The following is a 24,631-nucleotide window of genomic DNA, read 5'->3' on the forward strand; positions in this document are numbered from 1 at the left end:
AATTACACTGTAACAATGACACCTTAAAATAAAGTGTAATCTATTTTTTTCCCTTTCTTTTCTTTTTTTTTTTTTGCTAGCCATATATGAATAAATAGCTGTTAGCGTGTGTTCAGGACTTTCTCTGAAAAAGATGGTAACTTAAACTCTTGTGGTGAACAGGAACTAGCCTCTCTCATATTACAGCAATATGTGTTAATTATTCATAGTCAGGATCAATGCCTTGACTAAATATATCACTGAAAGTCATTTTCTCTTCTTATGCAGCAATTTTCTGGCCATATGATATTAGCAAACATATTTCATAAAATATCACATCAAACACATTTTGATAAAATGCATTAGGCAAAAAGGTACAAAAACTGTCACTGCATGGGCGCTACCCTCTCAAAGGGGTATTACCCTTTCAAAATCATATTTACCCCTAAAAGGTGCATATTAGTCTGTTAAACATGCATATAAGTATCTTGGTACCTTTTGAAAGGGTACTGCCTCAGTGACAGCTTTTGTACGTTTTTCTGGGAGTGTTGTGATGTGTGGTTTGATTATTTTCATCTAACTCAGGAGCCTAAAGTATTGGTAGGTCCCCCAAGTGCACAGTGAGATAAGGGAGAATAGACTCCGAGCCCCACTCAGATAGAACATATGTTCTGCCCTGAGATACCAATCCTTTAATTGTTACTAACAGACTGCTCGCCGCAGTCACCGTGTCACCAAGCGTTTTGTGGGGGACATTAATGAAAAACGTAAAGCGTCCGTTGTCCCTGTCCAGACTCCTTCCCCCTGTTTCTCTCCCTCTCTGTGGCCAAAGATAAATCGAGGTCTTCCTGCTAGCCTGCAGGGGCTTGAACAGGTTCAGAAGCTCTCCGTAAAATAGATCAACTCACTTGCAAAGATATGGAGTTAATATTGTGCCATAATTAAACATGGCTAATTAATAATTAAGCATTAAGCATTAATTAAGCATAATTAAACATTAAGCAGGCTAGCAGGAAGACCTCGATTTATCTTTGGCCAGGATGGTTTGTATTTATTTGTGAAATATTATCTAGGCTCATTTATTTATATTTGTAAAACACAATACATATTTGTTACTCCACTGCATTTTCGCTCAAATTGACCTTTGCACATTGCTTTCTGTTTGTTTACGAGTCGAGTTTTCCTTTGCAAAGCAGATCGAGTTTGTTTGCAAAATGCTGGATTTGTTTGTTTAATTATGGCACAATATTAACTCCATACCAAAGACCTCACAGATGGAGGGGCAGCAAACTCAGAAGTCTGCCATTCTGCTGGGGGGAAAAAACTTTTGGGCTGGCATCAGTTGCAACTCCCAACATGACCAAATGTTTATGCACAAGAAGTGGACAGGACAGCTTTTATTTTGTTATTTTTACGATTTTTTTTAAGAACATTTAAGAAATGTTTTTTGAGCACCAAATCAGCATATTTGAATGATTTCTGAGGGATCATGTGAGACTTAAGACTTGAGTGATGCTGAAAACTCAGCTTTGCCATCACAGAAATAAAATACTATATAATATATATTTAAATAGTAAACTATGGAAGCTTGTTTCTGCCACTGAATAAAAAATAAAAAAGGTAATTGCAACTTTTTATCTCGCATTTTTTACTTTTTTCTCAGAATTGCGTGATATAACTCGCAAGTGCGAGTTATAAAATCAGAATTGTGTGATGTATAGTCGCAATTTGCAATTTATATCTCACAATTCTGAGAAAAATTGTCAGAACTGCAAAATATAAATTGCAATTGCGAGAAAAAGTCAGATTTGCGAGGTAAAGTATTTAAAAAAAAAAAAGCATTTATCTTTTAAATTGTTTTATTCCTTGGCGGAATACCATTTCAGTTTCCATAGAAAACAGTTATTTTAAATTGTAATAATATTTCACAATATTACTGTTTTGCCGTGTTTTTGATCAAATAAATGCAGCCTTGGTGAGCATAAGAGAATACTTTAAAAAAATATAAAAAAAGTACAACCCCAAGGTAGTGTATGTATGAATGTATTATAAGATTATTTTTTTCCTCACTGGAACTGTGTTCTCCAATTCTTGCACATAATTCAAACTGATATTTCTTGAAGTTGGTTTTATATGATGTAAATAAAAATCTGTTATCATCAGGTTAGAATCAAGGTTTATACTCACTGAGAAAATTGGAAATTTGTACCATGCGTCAGTTTGCCCTTATATCAAAACTCAGTGTCAAAGTTATCATACAAATGTTACCTGCAGCTAAAGTGTACTCACCAACCTCTCCACCTGCAGACATAAACTCATAATTCTCCTGTCCATGTTAAGATTCTCCCCAGTTCAGTCAATCAATAAAATCCACTGTCATAATTTAGAATAGTGTGCTGGAAATTTTTATTTTGTTTGATTTATTTAACAAGCTCTATTCGTAGAACAGTTTTAGCTCCTGTCAGAATCCCAACTCTTAAATTAATCGTTATTAAATATTGCATTAAATACTGACTATAATAGTTTATAATAGTTGGAAATTTTTCTTTTGTTTGATTTATTTAACAAGCTCTATTCATAGAACAGTTTTAGCTCCTGTCAGAATCCCAACTCTTAAATTAATCGTTATTAAAAATTGCATTAAATACTGACTATAATAGTTGTTTTTTTCTCCTCCCAAAGGCCAGCCAATAATGCATCTGCTAGGTTTGTATTCAGTCATGGATACTTCAGATGACTGTTGTACAGAGGATAGTTTGAGCCAGGTGGTAGCTTTAAGAAAGATTTTCATTACCAAGTTTGGAAAAGTATGCTGATACTAATAGAGCTGGGAGAAGAGGGCAAATCCAGCCACCTGTTGTTGCACAGACCAGCCGAATGCTTTCGGGAGATATGTGAAGACACGTGGTGCAGCCCTTTCTCAACATTCTAGAATGTTCTTATATTATTTTTGGACAGTTTTGAAGCCTGTTTAATTGGTCAACCAAGTGGTTATTCAACATTCAATTTTGATATTTATAGAATTGTATATGTTTCTATAACTCTATATACATACTACTGTTGAAAAGTTTGGGGTTGCAGAGATTTTTTAAATGTTTTTTTGAAAAATAGTAATACGGTGAAAAATTATATGATTATTTTTTTTCTATTTTAATAAATGTTAGAATGTAATTTATTCCTGTGATGCCAAAGCAAAATTTTCAGAAGCCATTGGCCCAATACTCAGTGTCACATGATCCTTCAGATCTTCATCAATATTGAAAGCAGTTGTACTGCTTCATTTTTTTGTGTGAAAACCATGATACTTTAAATATTATACGTTGAATAGTAAACTAACTTACCCCAACATTTAGAACGGTTGTGCGTCTTGTACCTTATTTTAATGAGAGGAAATTTCTAAAATTAATTGAATGGTCATTGTATATAATATTTCACTCAAAAATAATTCTGAACAGGAAATAGTTTTGTTAATCAGCCAAGTATAGGCACATAATCTCCAATGCCAACTGTCAGACAATTAATTGGCCTGGTTGATAAATAGGTCTGCCACTACTTTACTCTTTTGTTTTGTTCTTCATTTGTTGGTTCAGTTGTTTGTTGGTTTGCTCTGTGAATAATATAATCTCAAAAAATCCATACACCCAATCCCCATCTGTGCCTCGTCATCCGGTCTGTGAGGAAAGCTCCACTCTACCCTGTCACCAACCCTGTCCATCTTGCTGATGGAATTTGAATTAACCTCAGAATTGAAACAAAACATTGCCTCTTAACTAGGCTCTTCGCTTTGTTGTCTTAATTGATGTGATGTGACTTAGATAATTGCAGTGTCACATTGTTTAGAGCTGCAGAAGGCAAATTACGTGTCGTTGCAGCGAAAGCAACCCTGTGACTTAAATCCCCACTCCCGCCATCCTGCTTTGAGACGGCGGTTCTGCGTGAGCCCTTCTTAATGACGAGGGTGTGTGTTATTGTGTGAAGGCCTGTTATTTTCTGACACCGGTGCAATTTAACACATCACAGCTCATGGTGGATTAAAGCAAAACAGGTCTTTGTGAGCAAATAAAGCCCACCCTGACACCAGCTGTCTACTTAATGACCTCCTCCTTCAGAAGACTGGTCCTCTTTATGCGTCGAGGGTGTTTTGTTTGCACACACTCTTCTTGGAATGACTCCTCTGGTGTGGTACTTTTGAAAATGGTCGCCTAACATCTTTCATCTCCTCATTTTCTTTTCTGCTGGTCTTTCTTTAGCACACAGGTTCTCAAACTTCAATAAATCGCATCCCTCTCAGAGGAGAGCTACTTCTGAAGGACAACGGAAATTTACAAATAGTGATAGGAAGAAGAGGGTAGAAGGAGTGGGAAAGTGACACTGGACTTGAATTCGCATTCTTGCCACGTCCTCATCACTCTGATTAGATTTAAACAAGTTAAAGTTAGGTGCAGTTCATGTTTCATACAGTTTTAGAAGCAGTCTGTCACAAACAAAACTCTTTTCTCACGAGTCTCAGATGCGGTTCGGTGAAGAGAGTAGCCTGCAACTCTTGTCTGTGTGGAGAGCAGTCTCTGATGAAATCTCTGGCAACCAACCCAAAACATTATTGTTACAGGAAACAGCCATTAAGAGTCTTAGAATAATTGTGGAAATATAAATGTTTGATTCCTAACACGTTATGCTGTGTACATAATTAGTCAAGTATCAATGAAGATGGTATGTAAATAAATATTTTTTATTCCCTAAGAAATGTTAACATATGTTTCTTCAACTACAGACAAACACTATCAGAGACATTTTCCTTTTTGTCTTTTTTTTTTACCATTTAGATGACTTTTTATCAAGGCAAGGCAAATTTATATAGAAAGGAATTCAAATAATCACAAAATATAAGCAAGGAAATTAAAACGGTTATTCAAAATGCTTTACATAGAAAGGAATTCAAATAATCACACTATGGCAATTCAAAGTGCTTTGCATAGAAAATGAGCACAAAATAAAAGCAAGGGAAATTAAAACCATTATAAAAGGAATTAAAAGAGATAAATGATACAGTTATAAAATTAATTAAAGTAAAATGAATTAAAGTAGTACAAAGATGATACATAGAATAAACGTCTCATCTGGCAAAACACCAGTGTGTCTTATTTTGCATGTGTGTGTATTAATATGGTGAATATTTATTAAATTGATTAAACTTTTATATTTCAGTCAAATTTTACATTAACATTAAATCACTGCTATACAGTCTATTTTTCAAAATTAACAGTATGAGCTGAAATATGAGACTTACTTTGTGAGGACAATTGTCCAGTTTGAGAAACTCTGCTTTAGTTGATTCTCACTCATTTTTTCATGCATTTTTCTTGCATCTCTCTCTCTCTCTCTCTCTCTCTCTCTCTCTCTCTCTCTCTCTCTCTCTCTCTCTCTCTCTCCCTAGACTACTTATCATATCACAGTACTTTTCCTAATGTGGCAGTTCCCATAAAGACAAGTATAAAGGCAGCTTATTTGGCAGTTGGAGTTTGAGCTGTAATTACTCAGTGTACCTTTATGATGCTCCTGTTCGCCAGCTGACCCCTCACGAGCCTGCAGAAGAATTAATTTTCGTGCCAGTGGAACCCTAGTCCCTGTTACCTCATTAAAATCCATCCTAATATGGTACGCATGGATTTACTACAGCATTGTGCAATAGTGACCGTCTTATATAACAAGCCAAGCCTCGCTCTCTCACTGCGCTCTTTCTTGATTTTTCTTTTTTCTTTTTCTTCTTTCTGTCTCTCCCTATCCCCACGTGTCACAATGTGCCTCTGGCTCACTCTCAGCTTGATTCATTGTGATTTGTGGTTTGTAAAGACCTCATATGAGAGGGCAGCCCTGAGTTCACGGGTTTGCAGTGTTGCTTCGCTGTTTCTCTGACAGATGTGATCTTGACAGAGTAGGATCAGACAGCTCCTGTAAAACATCTCTGTTCCCATCCCCACGTTGAACACGTGCGGTCGCGTAAGTTTCCGTATGTGACCCGCGGCTGTGAGCTGGTATGTTGATATGGTGGGGCGCATGCCGCAGCTCATGTGCCTGCTGTGCCAAGCTATCACAAGCCATCCTGTCAGTCTCTCTCCATAGGCCACCACTTGTAGCGCAGCGCCCCCAGCTTGTGGCTTCTCTGCCACTGTGCTCAGCTAGTTTGTTGTTCTGGGCGTAGCTAACGTGATTACACAGTAATTAGTGCTTTAATTGCATGCCATTGAATGGAAATTGGCGAGGCTGAAGATTCTGTTTAAAGAAACACGTTCTGAAATGTTCACATAGTGGAATGATTTATTATAAACTTTAGCCGTGTTTGATTTGACTCAAATGGAAATGAGAATGTGAGGGATGTAATGTACAGTATGTGCCATGAGAGAGTTACTGGGTTGTGACATGAAGTTTGGATTATAATTTTATACAGACAAGGTCAGTAAGAATTTTTTTTCTCTGTAGTCTCATATAATTTATTAGACGTCTAATGGCTATACTTATATACACTGAACAAAATTATAAACGCAACACTTTTGTTTTTGCCCCCATTTTTCATGAGCTGAACTCAAAGATCTAAGACTTTTGCTGTACACAAAAGGCCTATTTCTCTCAAATATTGTTCACAAATCCGTCTAAATCTGTGTTAGTGAGCACTTTTCCTTTGCCGAGATAATCCATCCACCTCACAGGTGTGACATATCAAGATGCTGATCAGACAGCATTGATTATTGCACAGGTGTGCCTTAGGCTGGCCACAATAAAAGGCCACTCTAAAATGTGCAGTTTTACTATATTGGGGGGGATTTTAATGAAAAAAAAAAAAAAAAAAAAGGTTGTTGTTTGTGGCCTGTGGAATGTTGGTCCACTCCTCTTCAATGGCTGTGCGAAGTTGCTGGATATTGGCAGGACCTGGAACACGCTGTCGTATACGCCGTTCCAGAGCATCCTAAACATGCTCAATGGATGACATGTCTGGTGAGAATGCTGGCCATGCAAGAACTGGGATGTTTTCAGCTTACAGGAATTGTGTACAGATCCTTGCAACATGAGATGATTGTCGTGGATGAATGGCACAACAATGGGCCTCAGGATCTCGTCACGGTATCTCTGTGCATTCAAAATGCCATCAATAAAATGCACCTGTGTTCGTTGTCATACGTCTGCCCATACCATAACCCCACCGGGATTCATCCGTGAAAAGAACACCTCTCCAGAGTGCCAAATGCCATCGAATGTGAGCATTCGCCCACTCAAGTCGGTTACGACGACGAACTGCAGTCAGGTCGAGACCCCGATGACGACGACGAGCATGCAGATGAGCTTCCCTGAGACGGTTTCTGACAGTTTGTGCAGAAATTTTTTGGTTATGCAAACCGATTTTTGCAGCAGCTTGTCCGGGTGGCTAGTCTCAGATGATCTTGGAGGTGAAGATGCTTGATGTGGAGTTCCTGGGCTGGTGTGGTTACACGTGGTCTGCGGTTGTGAGGCCGGTTGGATGTACTGCCAAATTCTCTGAAACGCCTTTGGAGACGGCTTATGGTAGAGAAATGAACATTCAATTCACATGCAACAGCTCTGGTGGACATCCCCCCCCCCCCCACCCAATACAGTAAAACTGCATATTTTAGAGTGGCCTTTTATTGTGGCCAGCCTAAGGCACTAATCATGCTGTCTAATCAGCATCTTTATGTCACACCTGTGAGGTGGATGGATTATCTCGGCAAAGGAGAAGTACTCACTAACACAGATTTAGACGGATTTGTGAACAATATTTGAGAGAAATAGGACTTTTGTGTACATAGAAAAAGTCTTAGATCTTTGAGTTCAGCTCATGAAAAATGGGGGCAAAAACAAAAGTGTTGCGTTTGTAATTTTGTTCAGTGTATATGTATGTTTATTTTAATTTTAAGTAAAAAAATAATTTACAAATTATTTCAATAGAAACTAATGCGTATTGAAACTGTAACATTCTTTAAATTGGAACATTCTTTAAATTATTTAAATGACGGCGACTCTGACTAAGGTCAGTGTGTGTGTGATGGGTGTGGGTGGGTTTTGTTTGTTCAGGAGCCTTATATTCTTTTTTCTTTCTTTTTTTCTTTTTTATCCTACTCACTGAAGATTCCTTAAATGTGCTGTATGCAAGTTTTTTTTTACTGTACTAAAGCATAAAAATACCATAATATGTTTGCAGATATTTAGGAAACATGCAGAGTTCACATACTCGTTTCTCTGAAAAACACTTCTACAGCAAGTTATTTTACTTTGAAATGTGTGTTCCATGTCGGAATGTCTGTTTTTGTTTTGGTCTGTGCGATACCGCACGTTACCAATTTACCCAATAGTATTTCGCCACCACAGCAACACAGCATATTACAGCACAGCATATTACAGCCATGGAAGCCAGAAAAAAAACGGGGAAAAACAGTATCTGCAGTATCCATTTCAATGGGTCAATCTTACATACTGCACCTTTAAGGCAGATGCTAGGGGAATCTCTTGGTGGTCACTCTGTTGACACTGGATGCTTGTTATCTCTGCATGCGTGTTAATCACAGCAAGTGTGTCTTGCTGCGAAGTGGGGCGTGAGGGAACGTAATTGACAGATTGATATTTCATTCCTCCATTGTTTAGCCACACAGCCTCCTCACTCACACACATGGACTCCCTCTTTCAGGTGTTGATTAAAATGTTTCCAGCTCCCTCCCCTCTTCCACTGAACACAATCATGTGCATCTGTGATAAGAGCTTTAAGGTTTCATGAAAAACGAACTCTTGGAATCCAACAGCCAAAATCTAAAATTAACACTCGCCAAGTGCCAGATGCAAGTAAAAATTGGCTTTGGTTAGTGAATTTACTCAATATGCCGGAAACTTTCTAAGGAACTACAATTAGGGATGTCCCGAGCTGATCTCAGGGATCAGTATCGGGGCCGATTAGGCTTTTTTTTTTTTTACTGTTCGTATCTGCTATCCTAAGCCCAATTCTTTATTTGACCTCAGCTGTCATGCAGGTGTACCACCATTAAAAGGAGGTAGCTCAATGTGCGTGCATGATGCAATGAGGTTTGTTCTAGCACACCACACACACATTCAAGCTTCTGTGTTTAGCATGAGATTGAATTAGATTTTTGCACTTTTGTAACAAATCACTCAAAAGTAATTTATTTTTATCTACCATCAGACTATCTGAGACGTCATTGTCATAACACGTTGCTTGCTGCTTCGAACTTGACTGACAGACTGCATTCTGACACCGCAAGCTTCATGCTTTCTAAATCCACTTTTTTATTTATTTTTTGTTGCAATTATTCTGCTTATCGTACATATAAAATATATTTTAAAATGTAATTTATTCCTGTGATGACAAAGCAGAATTTTCATCAGTAATTATTTTATATCAGTCTTCAGTGTCACATGATTCTTCAGAATTCATTCTGATTTGGTGCTTATAAAACATTTCTTATCATCAATATTGAAAACTGCTTTTTGTGTAAACTATGACAAACTTTGCTAAAGTGATTGTTTTGAACGAGTATTAACTTAGACATTATTAAAAACATTATTTTAGCTAAAATATATGTATAAATACCCCATGTGTGGGGCAAAAGACCTACCTTGCGACCTCTTACGTTTATAAGATTTTTAAGCAAACAAACCACTTTTATGATTCATTTTCACACAAAATCTGTTGCTCCGTCAATGTTCAATAAAAACGTATATTTTTTCTGTCATCATATTCTATGGGAGTAGTGAAAAAGCTGATTTTTCTTAGGGTGTGCCTTTAGCCCCGATGTACCCTACATGTGCAGATGTCTGTGTGAGAAGTTCAGAACGGCTTTTTGAGGCTATACGTCAAGTGATTGTGATAAGGTAATCAACACAATCAACACTTCCCTCTTACAAGTTTTGAAGTAGTAATTACAGTGCGATTTGCTCAAAAGTGATTGGTTGGGAAAAAAGATGGGTGTCTTGGGCAATTTCACATTTCTTTCCTTTTTTAAAACTAGCACAACAAAAAGTAGAGCAAAAGATTCACAGCTGGTATGTTATTGGTGTTTTAGCTGTGCTTTTTTTATTCTCATGCTGCCACAGAAAATGGAGTTTGGCTGTGCAATCTGGTCACTTCATTAATGCCTAAAGAGTAATACAAGCTAAATTGTACAGTCAAAATTCACAGTGAAAATTAATTATGTTCTATAGCAATTATCTTCTGCAGTGAAACCTTTAATTACAGTACAGTCCTGGTAAATACAATTATTCCGACATGACTCCAGGCTGGCTGCATATGAACGTCATTTACATGCAACATAAACCTCTCCTATGACCATGACCGCATACAAACATTGTGTGGACTCAAACCATATTACTCAAGGCTTTATTTTGATATTTTCTTGGTTCTTGTAACAACTGACAATCAGCTTTGATGTGTTGTGTGTTCAAATTGAATCTTGTGTATCCTCAGGGCTTCCCATCGTGAATTTGGGTGTAGTCAAAGATTTGAAAAGTTTTTATTTGCTAATGTACAAAATCGTAACAAAGAAAGAGAAGTGTGAAGGATCTTGAAACTCTTTCAAATAATATCTTCCTCTACATTCCTGGATTTGAGTGTGTGTGTGTGTGTGTGTGTGTGTGTGTGTGTGTGTGTGTGTGTCCAGGCTTGTGCTTTTGAAAAAGTATTAAATAAGCTCATTTCCTTCAGGCCAAACAAACTAAACTGATCTAACGTTCACCAAAGCAGTAGGGGTGCAAAATTAAATAGGTAATATAATGAGTTATGGTAATCGCACCAACTTCACACACTGCCGAATTTAATCAGTTAGTTTGCGCAATTATTCCACCCCAGCATTATTATGTGGAGAGCGCTTTTTTCAGAGCGCTGGCTTTTCTTTGCGGTGAAACACTTTTAAATGGCGCACATTTCGATAAGGGTGATAATATCTCATCTCGTTGTCATTCTCAAACTATAATCTTGGCTAATAAGTTTCTTTAGAACTTTTCTTTTGGTTTTGAAAAATACTAAAGTTTCAGTCTGAAAGCAATATGCAGCTGAGGTTGGTTTTATCAGTTACAGGAATATTCTGATACAGCAGGCTTTCCTTAGGCTCATTGACAGCTTGAATAGAAAATTCACTTTTCTCTCAGGATATGTGATAAATAAGCACACAGCTGATGTGAATCAATTTTTGACAGTCCGCTACTCTGCTTTTTCTAAAGAAATTCAGGCAATGGAAGTTCTTACTGGTTATGTAACTTTAAAAAGACTCATTCCGGCCCCAGCACTTCAGCATCCTCTACTGTGAAATAGAAATCGATTTCTTTCTTTCTTTCTTTCTTTCTTTCTTTCTTTCTTTCTTTCTTTCAATTATATTAAGTATTTTATTATTATATATCATTTTTAGTGCTGTCACTAAAAATCACTAATTGCTAATCACGATTAATCGCACCTAAAATAAAAGTTTGTGGTTATATAATAAATGTGTGTAATATATATAATATATATAATAAATATATACTGTATACAGGGCTTTACATTAACACCCGTCAACCCACCAAATGCGGGTGGATTTCAGCAGTGGCGTGTAACACAGTTATATAAACTATATAAATTATACAAACACAAACTTTTATGTTAGATGCGATTAATCACGATGAATCGATTAGACAGCACTAATTACTTTATAGTAATATTATTATTTATGATTATGTGTTTGTGAGTGGTGTGTTTTAATGATTTAATTATGTGAGGTAATTTACCTCAGTTGCTCTCGTGTAGCCAGTAACTATACAGTACATAATATTATAACAGGAAATATTACTTACATTTTGCTGCCGTTATCAAGTTAACTTTTCAGACGGTCACAAATGAGATAGTAATTCCCTGCTTTCTTCTGAATGCTCACTTAAAGTTCTCTTTCCTTTGGAGCGAGGAGGCCGCCATAGCAATGTTCACTTTCATATGTAATTCTCACGTGGATGTTGATCTAGGAATGTGTCCGTAAGTGCATGGAAACGGCATCCAAAACACAACCTATGCTAGTGAGCAACTGTAATGGTTGTAAATATAATCACACCTATGTCTAAAGATTTTGATAAAACGATGTGGCAAATCTCTTTTAAGACAACTCACTTTCTCTCATTAATCATTATTCTGTTCTCTCTGTCTGGTCGCTTTCTCATCCTGAGTCTAAACACGTACAGCTCGCACGACTACTGACATTCACTCTAGCCCTCTCAACCTCTCTCTTTCCTTCTCTCTCCTCTCTCTGTTTTCAGTTCCCAAGGACATCTCACACATCATATTTGTAGCAAAATATTAAAACGTCTGTATCATTTTTTTAGTCTCAAATAATTACAAAAGCTGAAGTGGAGAGGCCCTGAATGAGGTGGAATGAATGAAACCATGATTGAACAAGAATGGAAAAAGGAAATTCAATACAAGGACCGTCATGGTGCACACGTCATGATGAAGCAGCGCAATTCAGGCTGAAAGGGAATGAAATATAATTTTTTCCAAAACGTTTATCTCATTACTTTGGTTTGAACCTAAAAAGGTCAGCGGCGAAATTCGGCAAGAGGCCGTGAATTGTAAAGGAGGTTAAAGCTGGTTCGGACCAACCTTTTCCATCAAAGGGAAGAGCAAATTGCAAGTTGTTTTAAAGACCTCCTGACAGGCAAGTGTGGAAGTACGGAGCACAGCATTCAGTGGACCAGAGATGACAGAAAGAAAGGGATGGTAGTGAGAGAGGAAGAGGAGAGGAATGACATTAACATCATAACAAGCCTGTCTAAGAAAGAGCAAGAGGGAGCGTGACAGTTAGCCAGTTAGATGTTCCTCCGTAGACCAGGCCAGTTGGTACAATATGTCAAAACTACTGGTACTTCATACTAAATCAATACCGAATAAAATAAATAAATAAAGATACCAAGTTAATGTTGTTGTTTTAATTCATTTGAATAAATACAACTTAATAATTAAAAACTTAGTAATTGTAGGATGAAGTTAATGTGATATAAAAAGATACTGTAGTTGTGAGATATAAAGCGACATTGTGATATTTAAATTCACGATTACAGGAAATTAAGTTGTAACTTTGAGAGCACAGTTGTGTCTAAATATTTGCAAACGCCAGATTTAAATTTGCAATTTTCTGATATAATGTCACAAATAAGAGAAGAAGTCTCAAATGTGATGTATAGTAGCAATTATGAGAAATAAAGTTGCAGTTATGAGAAATCGTCGCAATTGTGAGATATTTGAAATTATGAGAAATAAAGCTGCAGTTATGAGAATAATAAGATTTAGTCGCAATTTTGAGAAATACGTAAAGTTGCAGTTGCAAGAAATTGTCATTTTTGTGAGATTACCTTTTTACACTGAAGCAGAAAAGGCTAACATAATTCACATTAATATCTGTAATAATTAAAGGAGTGTGTTCAATAGCATATTCATTGCTATTGAATATTTCGTGGTATATATCGTTATTGATAATCATACAGTTGACTGCTATTCACTATTGAAAATTCTTATCATGACAATCCTAGTGACAAACCCCTTTCAGCAGCCTGCCGACTTAACGTTTCATTTCGAGAGGAAGTCAAGTGTGTGCGTGCTCATGTGAAAGATGCGTCTTTGGCATATGTGTTCTATCAGCTCCCATGGACACGTTACAGCTGCTTGACTATAGTCTCGCAAACCAGAGCTGAGGGGACAGGCGGTATCCCACTACATCAGACATCTCACACACACACATACACACAAATCACAGCCACATCTCTGTTTCCAAGGAGACACGGGTCCTGCTAGGAGGCGAGATGCTGTAGTAAATAGCGGAGACAGAGTCTTATAGAGGTGAAGTGCTACGAAAGCGTCAGAGACCTGCACAGAGCTTGAGACTCACCTTCTGTCTCGCTCTAATTAAACGCAAGTGTCAGTTATAAGGCTGCCGGTTTAGCCTGGTTTTAATTGTCCTAGCTGCAGTGGAGGACGTATGGCATAATAACAAGACTTCTGTTTCTGTGGGGACGTGGTGAATTGACACAGCATTTAGAGCAATTCAACTTAGACTTCAATGTGGGATGTTAAAATGTGCTTTTGTGCTAGAGCGAGTTAGCTAGCACAAATGTTTTTGCCAGTATGTGCCTGAATTTTTCGGTTTAATTGCTTCTTGAAGGACGTCTGGTGTTTCGTTCTGCTCTATATTTCCCTATGAATCAGTAGGCCTATATTACATTTAGTTGATTGCAAAGGTCTTGATTCACTAAACATTGTGAAATTGATGACTCAATTACCTGAAATATGATTATGTCATCGCGTGTCACATTTGCTATGTCTTTTGGTCTACAGTGAATACTTGCACTGACACTGCATTGCATTTTACAATAAATCATTTATATACTACTACATTACAATTTGCACTTCTGTGCCCCTGTTATGCTTTTTCAGATATTACTTTTCATGTAGTGAAATAAATATAGCTGTTTGTTATTCTCTTCCAAAAGAAAGAACAGATTCTGAACTGCCTGTAACGAGTCATAGTTTTGTAAGATATTTGCATAATGGTCTATGGTCTGGGCCATCTGACCAATCAGAGCAGAGTAGGCTCTCAGAAAGGAGGGGTTTAGAGAGACCAAATCCTTTATTGAACTGTTTCAGACACTCTGAGAAAGAAAGAGGTAATACTGCTATGTATATTATGAGAAAATGTAAGTTTTTTTATTTTTTATCTTGGATCCATGTAAACCTAGGAGACCTCAAAAGCAAAATTTGGAATCTTTAAATTAGCATAAAAGGGGCACTTTAATATTTCTTTTTTTTTTATTTTTTTATTTTTTTCAACAACTTGAGAAATTGAACAAGTCATTTCTAGGTAGCTAATATTTTAGTTATTACTACAGAGCAGATTTGAGTTGTGGACTTATTGTATAATGTGCAAATGTGCTGGTTTGGAGCAGTGTGTGTGTTGCTTCAGTCTGCAACAGCTCTCTACTGCAAAGACACTGGCATTGTGGGAGATTTGAGCAGATTCAGGGGTCTGGAATTGTTGCCTCAGCCTAAAGGGGTTTGATTTGAAAGATTGTGTCCATCACAGACAATCATAACACTCCCAGAGAGGGACGTGGAGAATGTGCAGTGAAGAGATTCTGCCACACTTCACTCTGAACAATGAAATCTCAGAAGACTCAGCGTTTGTGTGTGGACATCCGACTGTGTGTATGTGCAGACGGAGGCACAGAGCAAATTGAAATAATTGGCCGCTTACTCTCTTTCTGGTGACCTTTGGAGTTGATTGATCGCGGTCATTTTTTAATCGATATTTAAAGAATGTATGTGTCTCTATGCATAATTGTGATCTAATTTGCATTCATTCACAATATGCCATTCTCTGCTTTTCTTTCTAGCATCAGTGAGGTTTACGCAGGTGCAGTTGTGGATCGTCTGCTGATAGAACTCACCGTCATATCCTCCTCCTCTTCTCTGTGTGAGGATAATGCTGATGTTCAAGATCGAACGTCTCAGTTGAAGCGCTCGTGTTACTGCTGTCAGAGGCAGACGTTTGTTCTGTTGAAGGTCGTTTTTGCAGTGACCTGTACAATTTGACACCCAGCTTTCATTTAACTCTGACAGTTCCCTGTCGGCACTAGTCTTCTAGTCACAGTGATTAACTGTAATGATAATGGAAGCAATTGTGCCCTTAAATTAGCGTTGTTGTAATCATCATTGGGTCGTCTTGCTGTGATTGAAGCGATGCGGTACACACTGGCAGGCTTCCTTTTGACAAGGAGAATTGGCTCCAGCTTTCCCCGCTGTGTGTCTTTTTGTAGACAACATCTGAAGATCTCTTCAGAGAGCGCTCAGTAAGTGCAGAAATTGTGTTGCCTACTCATTTCATGGCCGTCACCCCAGCTGCACCCTCGCTGCTTTTTAGTCATGGACTTGGAACGTACACACAATTTTTATTTCTGATGTTGTTGATGATCTGAGCATGTTTATGGTTGGCTCATAAACTTTTCAGAAATCCATATGCAGAGAAACACATGGTGTGATAGATGTGTGAAAACACTGCCCCCTGTTGGTCACGTTAAATCATTTGGACTCCAGACAGTTATCTAATGTTAAAATGCATTAGTTCATGTATAGATTTCTAAAATCTTCAGTCAGACTTGCAATATTTACATTTATACCTTTGGCCGATGCTTTTATTCAAAGCAAGTCGCATTGCATTCAGGGTATGTATTTGAAAAATTGTTTTATCTTCCATTATTAAATGGAATATTCCATTATTTATTCCATCGTCTTTATTTGGCATTTTATTTATTGAGCGTTATTATGGCTCATGTATTTCAATCTATGTTGTTGTTTGTTTGGACTGTTGTTGGCAGCATCCATGGCTCTCTTCCAGAGGAGGGAGACAGTGTATTAGAAGAGCCAAGCAGCTATCGAGTTCCTCATATACAGACACACTATTACTTCTCATCCGCACACTGATCCAGGAACAGATATTTGACACGATATTGTACAGGTCTGTCTAAACCTCTGCCATCATCCCTTTAAAATGAGCCCTGGATCACGCAAGTTATAATTCAATTCTGTCCAAGCCCCCCGTGTCTCAGTTGTCTGTCCCCCGCAGCGACTTCAGTTCTCTTCTTCTCTCTTTATCTTCCTCTCTTTCTTTCCCTCTGCACATCTGGGGTTTAATGTGCGTTCATTATTCATACACACAGTCTGAGTGATCCTCTGAGCGGAGAGCAGAGCTGAAGACTGAGCGTGACTCTTAAGTGAGTCGGAGAGATGTGAGGCATGCAAATAGATCTCCCCATATGTTTCACTCTCATTCCCTCTTTCAGATGATGAGGTGTCAGGTGTTCGCTGCCTTGTCACCGACTCATGAGCGCGTGTGTGCAGGCATATATACGGTGCACACAGTCATGGAAAGCTGTTGACGTATATTTAGGGCTGAATTCCTCATGATGAGCTGATTTCAACTGCAAGGATTTATGTTAATGTGAATTTGAATTGAATTGGAACTTCCCATTTTACTAGCTGTAATTCCATCCATCCATCCATCCATCCATCCATCCATCCATCCATCCATCCATCCATCCATCCATCCATCCATCCATCCATCCATCCATCCATCCATCCATCCATCCATCCATCCATCCATCCATCCATCCATCCATCCATCCATCCATCCATCCATCCTCTTTGAATTTCACATGATTCTACTTCCTTCATAATTCAAACTGCAGTTCTGTTTGCCACTGTACCTCAATTTAAACAGAAGTCCGATTCATCAAATTGAATTTAAAAAGCAATCCTCAATTCAATTTTCACAGTTGGCGCACAACTCAAGTTCATGTTCACCTCATGAAGACTTCTTTATCAGTTCTGCCTCATGAATATGTGTACCTCAATTCTGTCTCATGAACACTCCTGCCTCCTCTGCAGATCTCTCCAATGTATCAAGCCCCTGCCTCCCCCTGGTTTTCAACCCCTCAGCAAATCAATAAATCATTCCTCCGTAATAGATGTTCAGTTGTAAGTAATCTTTTCTCCCTTGGTGCTGTATTGTTAGCGAACAGCTCAAGGCTAGCAGAGATTAGCCTGCTTCAGCTCCTCAGACAAGAGCCTCAGAGAGCAGAGGCAGAATATCGCCGAAAGAGATTCTCAGCACGGCCCTTTCAGCCAAGGCTAATTTCTGATCACAAGTAGTTGACTGAGTGAATAAGTCTGGGGGCAGGCCTCTTTGAAACCGCCTTACACGCACACTCACTCACTCGCACTTTTCAGCCATCCTCTCCAGGGGAGTGAATGAGTGCTATTTCCAGGGATCAGAGATAGAGCACTTGTGAGATGTTTTGCTCCCTCTGTACTTCACCTCAGGATGTATGTTTGTGTTTACCAAGTTTGCAGTAGAGATGAGTTGGGATGGTTGATTAGTCATCCAACAATGATGTTGACTAGTTCATCTGAAACGTCACCAAGGTAATGTTATTTAGATGGCTAACATACCATAAGTAGACAATGTTTTGTTAGATAAAAAAAAGAAAAAAGATTTGTGGTAGTCTTAATACAGTTGATAATATCATAATAATGTGTTGAAAATTACAAACTAATCAGTAATATTTTGCATTAATATTTCATAGATAAGTAGCATTTTGTTGCATATTCTCTTTTGTATTAATATGATAAAAAATACACATTTTATATTTATCGTAATGTATATAATATATTTCATGCTAATATGCTCGTAATACGGAGCCCCTAAAGGGACCTTTGCAAAAATAAAAATATACAGACTTTCACGTGCTCACGAGAATGTACTTGTATGCCATTCAAAAGTTTGGGATCGGTAAGATATTTTAATGTCTCTTACAGTATATTCACCAAGGCTGCATTTATTTAATCAGAATTCAGTAAAAACAGTAATATTGTGAAATATTATTAAAAAATGTATTTGCTTTGAGTTGCTGATCAAGAAACATTTCTTATTGTTATCAATGTTGAGAACAGTTGTGCTGCTTAATATTTTGTGCAAACCGTGATACATTCTGTTTTTTAGAATTCTTTGATAAATCGTCCCCTTGGAATTATAAGGTTCTATCTGACATTTTTGTCAAAATTTAGTTATTCACATATTCTTATTCTGTGACCACTTCTTTACATTATGTGATGTTGTTTTTTAAGTTGTGTACATTTTGGAACTTTTTATTTAGAAAATAAAAAGGTTCTTTCTACACAGTCGAATGGAATGCAAAAATTTTTAAAGCTCAATATCTCAAAACTGCTCAGAACGCAGATAGAACCTTATAATTCCAAGGGGACGAAATTGAAAGTTCAAAAGAACAGCATTTATTTGAAACATAAATCTTTTGTAATAATTTAAACGTCTTGACTAGACCAGCAGAACATAAAAAAAACATTATTGCTGAGCCCTAAAATAATATATATATGTATATATATGTATGTATAATATATATATATATATATATATATATATATATATATATATATATATATATATATATAATGTATATATATGTATGCATGTATGTATGTATGTATGTATGTATGTATATATATATATATATATATATATATATATATATGTGTGTGTATATATATATATATATGTATATATATATATATATATATATATATGTGTGTGTGTATATATATAAAATTATTCAGTTCACACCTATATTGATGAGAGATCCAGTAGTTGGTTTGGGCTCTGAGCCGACTGCCAATGCTTGTCCTTTTCACATCTCATACAATATGCATTACATGTGTAATGCATTCCTCTAAATGTATATATGAAGCTTCGTGGGTGATATCGATTTGATTTGTTTTAGGTATTTGTGAATGATCATTAACATTGCATTAGCATAAAAATGTAATGCACATCATTTTGATGTATCAGTATGTCAGCATCTCTTGACAGCTACATCAAATCTGGTGTGCACCTCCAGCTTTCCTTCCCCACCTCTGTCCATCATCTCTATACATGCATGAACAACACCAGTCCCAAAAGTCTCGCTCTCATGCTTGCCACCAAGGCTCCATAATGAGCGTGTTTGCGTGGAGGTGTACAGCCTCATTACTGTGCTTTTTCCTAACCCTGTAAAGATCTGATCCCACAATGCAATGCTCCTTCGGGAGATTAAATCAGCATAACAAAGGCCCCGACCTTGTTATATCAGAGGTGGAGATGTTTCCAAAGCCCCTCTGCGTGTTAAGTGCTATGTCAGCTTGTGGAGGTATTAAAGTGTGTGGGAGCCGGTTAAGTCTCCTGGTGCATGTTGGGAACGTGTTTTATCTGACAGGTATTGTTATGGTAACTGGTAATGTGCATGTGCCATGGCATTGTTGTTACCAGGTGACAGGTACATGCAGGAGGGTCCCAGCGGGACAGGAGAGGTTGTCTGTTGAGACATCCCACAAAAAAAGGGTAAAACTGTCAGCTCTCAATGTGCGCTCAGCCTGTAATATTAGAGATGTAGATCAAAAGTAAAAAATAATAATAATAGTAATATCACATCTAGCGCTTACAGACGTAGACCAACAATAAAAAAATGTAATTAAAATTAATTCAGGCCCAGAGATTTTATAAAAGTTAAGATGGCACCCAACGACTTTATATTAGGGACCAACAATTAAAAAATTTTAATGGTGCCAACAATTTTATGTTAGGGATGTAGAACAATTATAAACAAACCTAATTGGGCTAACCAATATTTATATTAGAGACGTAGACCAACAATTAAAAAAATTTAATCCCAGCTTGCAGTTTCACATTAAGGACGTAAAAAAAGGAAAAAACGAAATAAATCAGGCCCAGCTATTTTATATTAGAGAGCAACAATTAAAAAAAAATGTAATATATTTTTTTAAATCACAGCTAGCTATTTTAAATTAGGGTCCAACAATTTAAAAGTTTAAATTGGCCAAACAATTTTATATTAGAGATGTAGACCATCATTAAAAAAAAAATAATCACAACCAGTGATTTTATATTAAAGATGTAGACACACAATTTAAAAAATATTAATCACAGCCAGAGATTTTATATTAAAGATGTAGATCAACAATTAACAAAAAAATCAAATCACAGCCAGTTATTTTAAATTTGGAACTTAGACCAACAATTAAAAAAGTGTAAAATGTGCCCAGGGATCTAAGAATTGTAGCGCATAAATATAAAAATTAAAATGGCACCCAAGAATTTATATTAGGGATGTAGACCAACAATAAAAAAATATATAATCGGCCAAGCAATTTTATATTAGAGCCATAGACAAACAATAAAAAAATTCAAATCATGACCAGTGATTTTATATTAGAGACACAGACCAACAATTTAAACATTTTAATTGGGCACTGCAATTTTATATAGAGATATAGACCAACAATTAAAAACTTTAAATCACTGCCAGCGATTTTAGATTAAAGATGCCGACTGGTAATTAAAATATTTCTTGAATCAAGAGGTATTTCCTCCCTCCCAGCATAATTAAGTCTTCAGCTTGCCTGTACTCATAATCTTTTGTTAGTACTTAATGAATCCGTTTGTGTCATTAGGGATGCTCCATGTTCGTTCTGATTGGTCCAGCCTCACAAACAGAATCTGTTACTATAGCAACCACTGTGCCAACTAGGTCTCTGGCTCCCTGAACCATACTACAGTCCAGGATTGAAGAGATCAGACGTAAACAAAAACAAATCAAACGCAGGATGGGTTCAGAAGTGCCTATTGCATGATTCATTTCCAGTAATAAAATGATCACCTTTTGATCCATCACATGAAAATGAATGTGTGAATCTCGGAATCTCATAGGAAACATCACTGATGAGATGTACGTGTGTGTGTGTGTGTGTGTGTATGTTTGAAATGCACATTACATCACACACTCCGTGAGGTCTGCCGCCCCGCTGAGGCTATGCTTGAATGAGTCGAGCACTTCTGCGAGTGTTTGAGAGGAAAGAGGTGTGTGTGTGAGACTGAAGCTTAGTTTGCCGCTCACAACAGACTCACAGAGACACAGCGACTTCATGGCTTGTCATCGCTACTATTTGTGAGTACATGTTTGAATTGTGCATGTAAGTGTGTGTAATCGTGCCAGGACTCATTTGAGATAAGGGGAATATTGAGCTTTGCATTTGTTTTGATGTGAAACAACAGATATTATTAACCTCAGCATTGCATTCAGTATTGTGCGATCACATGAGCGTGATGTCAAATAAATGAGGGAGAGCGTTTTTGACAGCGCACAGATCTTGTTATTCCACCCGTATCTGTGGGGTAAGACCCCGTTTTAATTTCATACATGACAACTTGACTGCTGCAGTAGCTTGACGCTTCATTAAACATTTTTAAAAAGCCATCAAAACATACGAGGAGCAAATCTTGGGTCACGCATTTTGATGTCTGGCGCAGAGAGTTAATGGACTGTTTGAGGCAGGCACGTTCAGCATGTTCTGCGAGTTTGCCGCAGGCTGTGTCTCTCTAAGCCCAGGGCAGAGGGATAAGGTTGGCTCTCTACCCTGAGATATCTCTCGCACGCAGACTGAAAACAAAGTGGACAGTGTTTGCGTAGCTCTGGTGATGTCACGGCGAGACTATTTTTAGAAACGGTATAAGACAGTCTGTATTGAGCGTACCGCTGTTTGTCAAGCTGAATGAGCATGCCCTCTCTCCGGGATACAAGATGCACTCTTGTTTTGGGTTTTTTCTTTGGCACATACACTTAAATGTTCTGAAGGAATAGTTTGATATTTGCAGTTTAAATTACATCAGTGATAATAAGGTCATTTTAATCTTGTTAAGGAGTAAAATATGATGTCTGTCTTTATTGTTAATAAACGATCTATCTTTATTGTTAATAAATTACCTATTTGTTAATATTTATCTTTGTTGTTAATAAGCTCATTTGATTGGATGGATGGATGGATGGATGGATAGATAGATGTCTATGTCTGTCTGTCTGTCTTCATTGTTCATAAACGATCTATCTTTATTGTTAATAAGGTAATTTCATAGATAGATGTTTGTGTGTTCAAATTGGGATTTATCAAGCGAGTAAAAAGACTGTCAGCAAGCCTCATTCTCAGCTGGGATGTTGCATAATGCAAAGGTCCATGTCTCCATCTGCCCCTGAGCTCTGTCCGCTTGCACATCTTCCCCTGCCGCCCGCTGTGCCTCGTCCCAGGGGGGAGGGAGGGACCAAAGGGAATTGGGACAGCCTTTCGATGTCATGTGACCCTCCCTCAAGGTCACCCTGGTCACGCGTTACTCCTCTAGAGCGGACCATGACTAATCACACTTTCTCTCTCTATTGCACAAGTATAGATCATGCTCCCCAAACCACAATTAGAACTAACTAGAACTTTTTTTTGTGTGTGTGTGTGTGAATGTGATTTGGATGTGTTTTTAGAGCTCGGTGGCAGTAGTCGTGTCAGTGACAGTAATGGGAGGTGGCGTAGTGCCATGCCTCTCAGGAGGAAGGCTTTCACATTAGCCTGCCAGCGAGAGCCAGACTCCAGCTCTGAGGTCAGGCGAGCAGGATTCAGCGTGGCGGCACAGCATTATTCTGTCACTCAGTGCACTGATGTGCTTCTAACCTCATTTAACTCTTAGTTTAGGTGTGACACATTTTGTGATGAAGTGTCATAGGTTGTTGAGATGTATGCAAATTTTGCAACCTAATTGTTGCCATGGTTATCATAATGCTAAAACATCACAATTTATAGTATTAATCCCCTGTACTTCATACACACATAACTCAAATTTATAGAATTTATTAATGCAGAATTTAACTAATAAATAAACTTGGCACATATACCAGCTATTGAGACTCGAAATGCCTATTTTATAATATCTCTTATATGAATTACATTACATTACATAATAAAAAAAAAAAATATATATATATATATATATATATACAGTGCAATGCATAAGTGAATACACCCATGCTAAAGTTGACTAAAAAGAGGAATAAAAAATCATATTTTGGAAATTGAACTTAATGCCTTAATTTAAAAAATTAGGAAAAATCCAACCTTTAAGGACACCAATTTTCTTTGTGAATGAATAATGTATCGTAAATAAATAAATGTTCTTCCTTAAAATACATGGTGCATAAGTGAGTACACCCCTATGTTAAATTCCCATAGAGGCAGGCAGATTTTTATTTGTAAGTATTTTTATTTATTTTATTTTTAGGATACTATGCATCCTGATAAAGTTCCCTTGGCCTTTGGAATTAAAATAGCCCCACATCATCACATAGCCTTCACCATACCTAGAGATTGGCATGATTTTATTTCAGTTAGCCTAAAAGCTAGTTTGATTTGCATTGAGAGATGATCTTATGGAAAGTACCCCATGCCAATCTCTAGGTATGGTGAAGGCTATGTGATGATGTGGGGCTATTTTAATTCCAAAGGCCAAGGGAAATTTATCAGGATGCATAGTATCCTAAAAAAAATTTTTAAAAAATACTTAAAAATAAAAATCTGCCTGCCTCTATGGGAATTTAACATAGGGGTGTACTCACTTATGCACCATGTATTTTAAGGAAGAACATTTATTTATTTACGATACATTATTCATTCACAAAGAAAATTGGTGTCCTTAAAGGTTGGATTTTTCCTATTTTTTTAAATTAAGGCATTAAGTTCAATTTCCAAAATATGATTTTTTATTCCTCTTTTTAGTCAACTTTAGCATGGGTGTATTCACTTATGCATTGCACTGTATATATATACATCTCAAATATATACATCTCAAATAATACATGATAAAACAATACATTTTGATAAAATAATAAATTATTCATCAGCAAATCTGTGGAAAAGTACCCTTGATCCTAATAAATCATTATAAATTAGATTATCTAAAACATTAAATGCTTAGTTGATAGAAGCTGTCATGTATTGTATGTGCAATCTTTGATATGATAGAAAATAGTTCATTAATTAGTCATATGATTTAAACATATGTTTAAGCATATGTTTTTCACAGCCTTAATGATGCTATGTCTCAAAACGTTAGTTGCTTATTGGTGTATTTAGCGGTTTCATAAACTCATGGGATCTTGGCTTGGCAGAAAGCTCCACAAATTTTCTCAG

At 37.1% G+C, this 24,631-nt stretch overlaps 1 protein-coding gene across 5 annotated transcripts in view; it reads left to right on the forward strand.

Annotated features, from left to right (window-relative positions):
• Positions 1-24,631, forward strand: part of iqsec1b (IQ motif and Sec7 domain ArfGEF 1b) — a 183,267-nt gene that overhangs the window by 80,546 nt on the left and 78,090 nt on the right. Inside the window, exon 1 of one of the 5 annotated variants that reach the window (XM_084101641.1) lies at positions 21,463-21,573. The exons of the other annotated variants lie outside the window; for them this stretch is intronic. Coding sequence (XP_083957767.1) covers positions 21,551-21,573 — 23 coding nt within the window. The 5' untranslated portion in view covers positions 21,463-21,550. Of the gene's footprint in view, positions 1-21,462; positions 21,574-24,631 lie in introns of those variants that run through there. 5 annotated transcript variants of the gene reach the window in all.

The sequence above is a fragment of the Abramis brama genome, assembly GCF_963993115.1.
Source record: "Abramis brama genome assembly, chromosome: 23".
Classification (NCBI taxonomy): Eukaryota; Metazoa; Chordata; class Actinopteri; order Cypriniformes; family Leuciscidae; genus Abramis; species Abramis brama.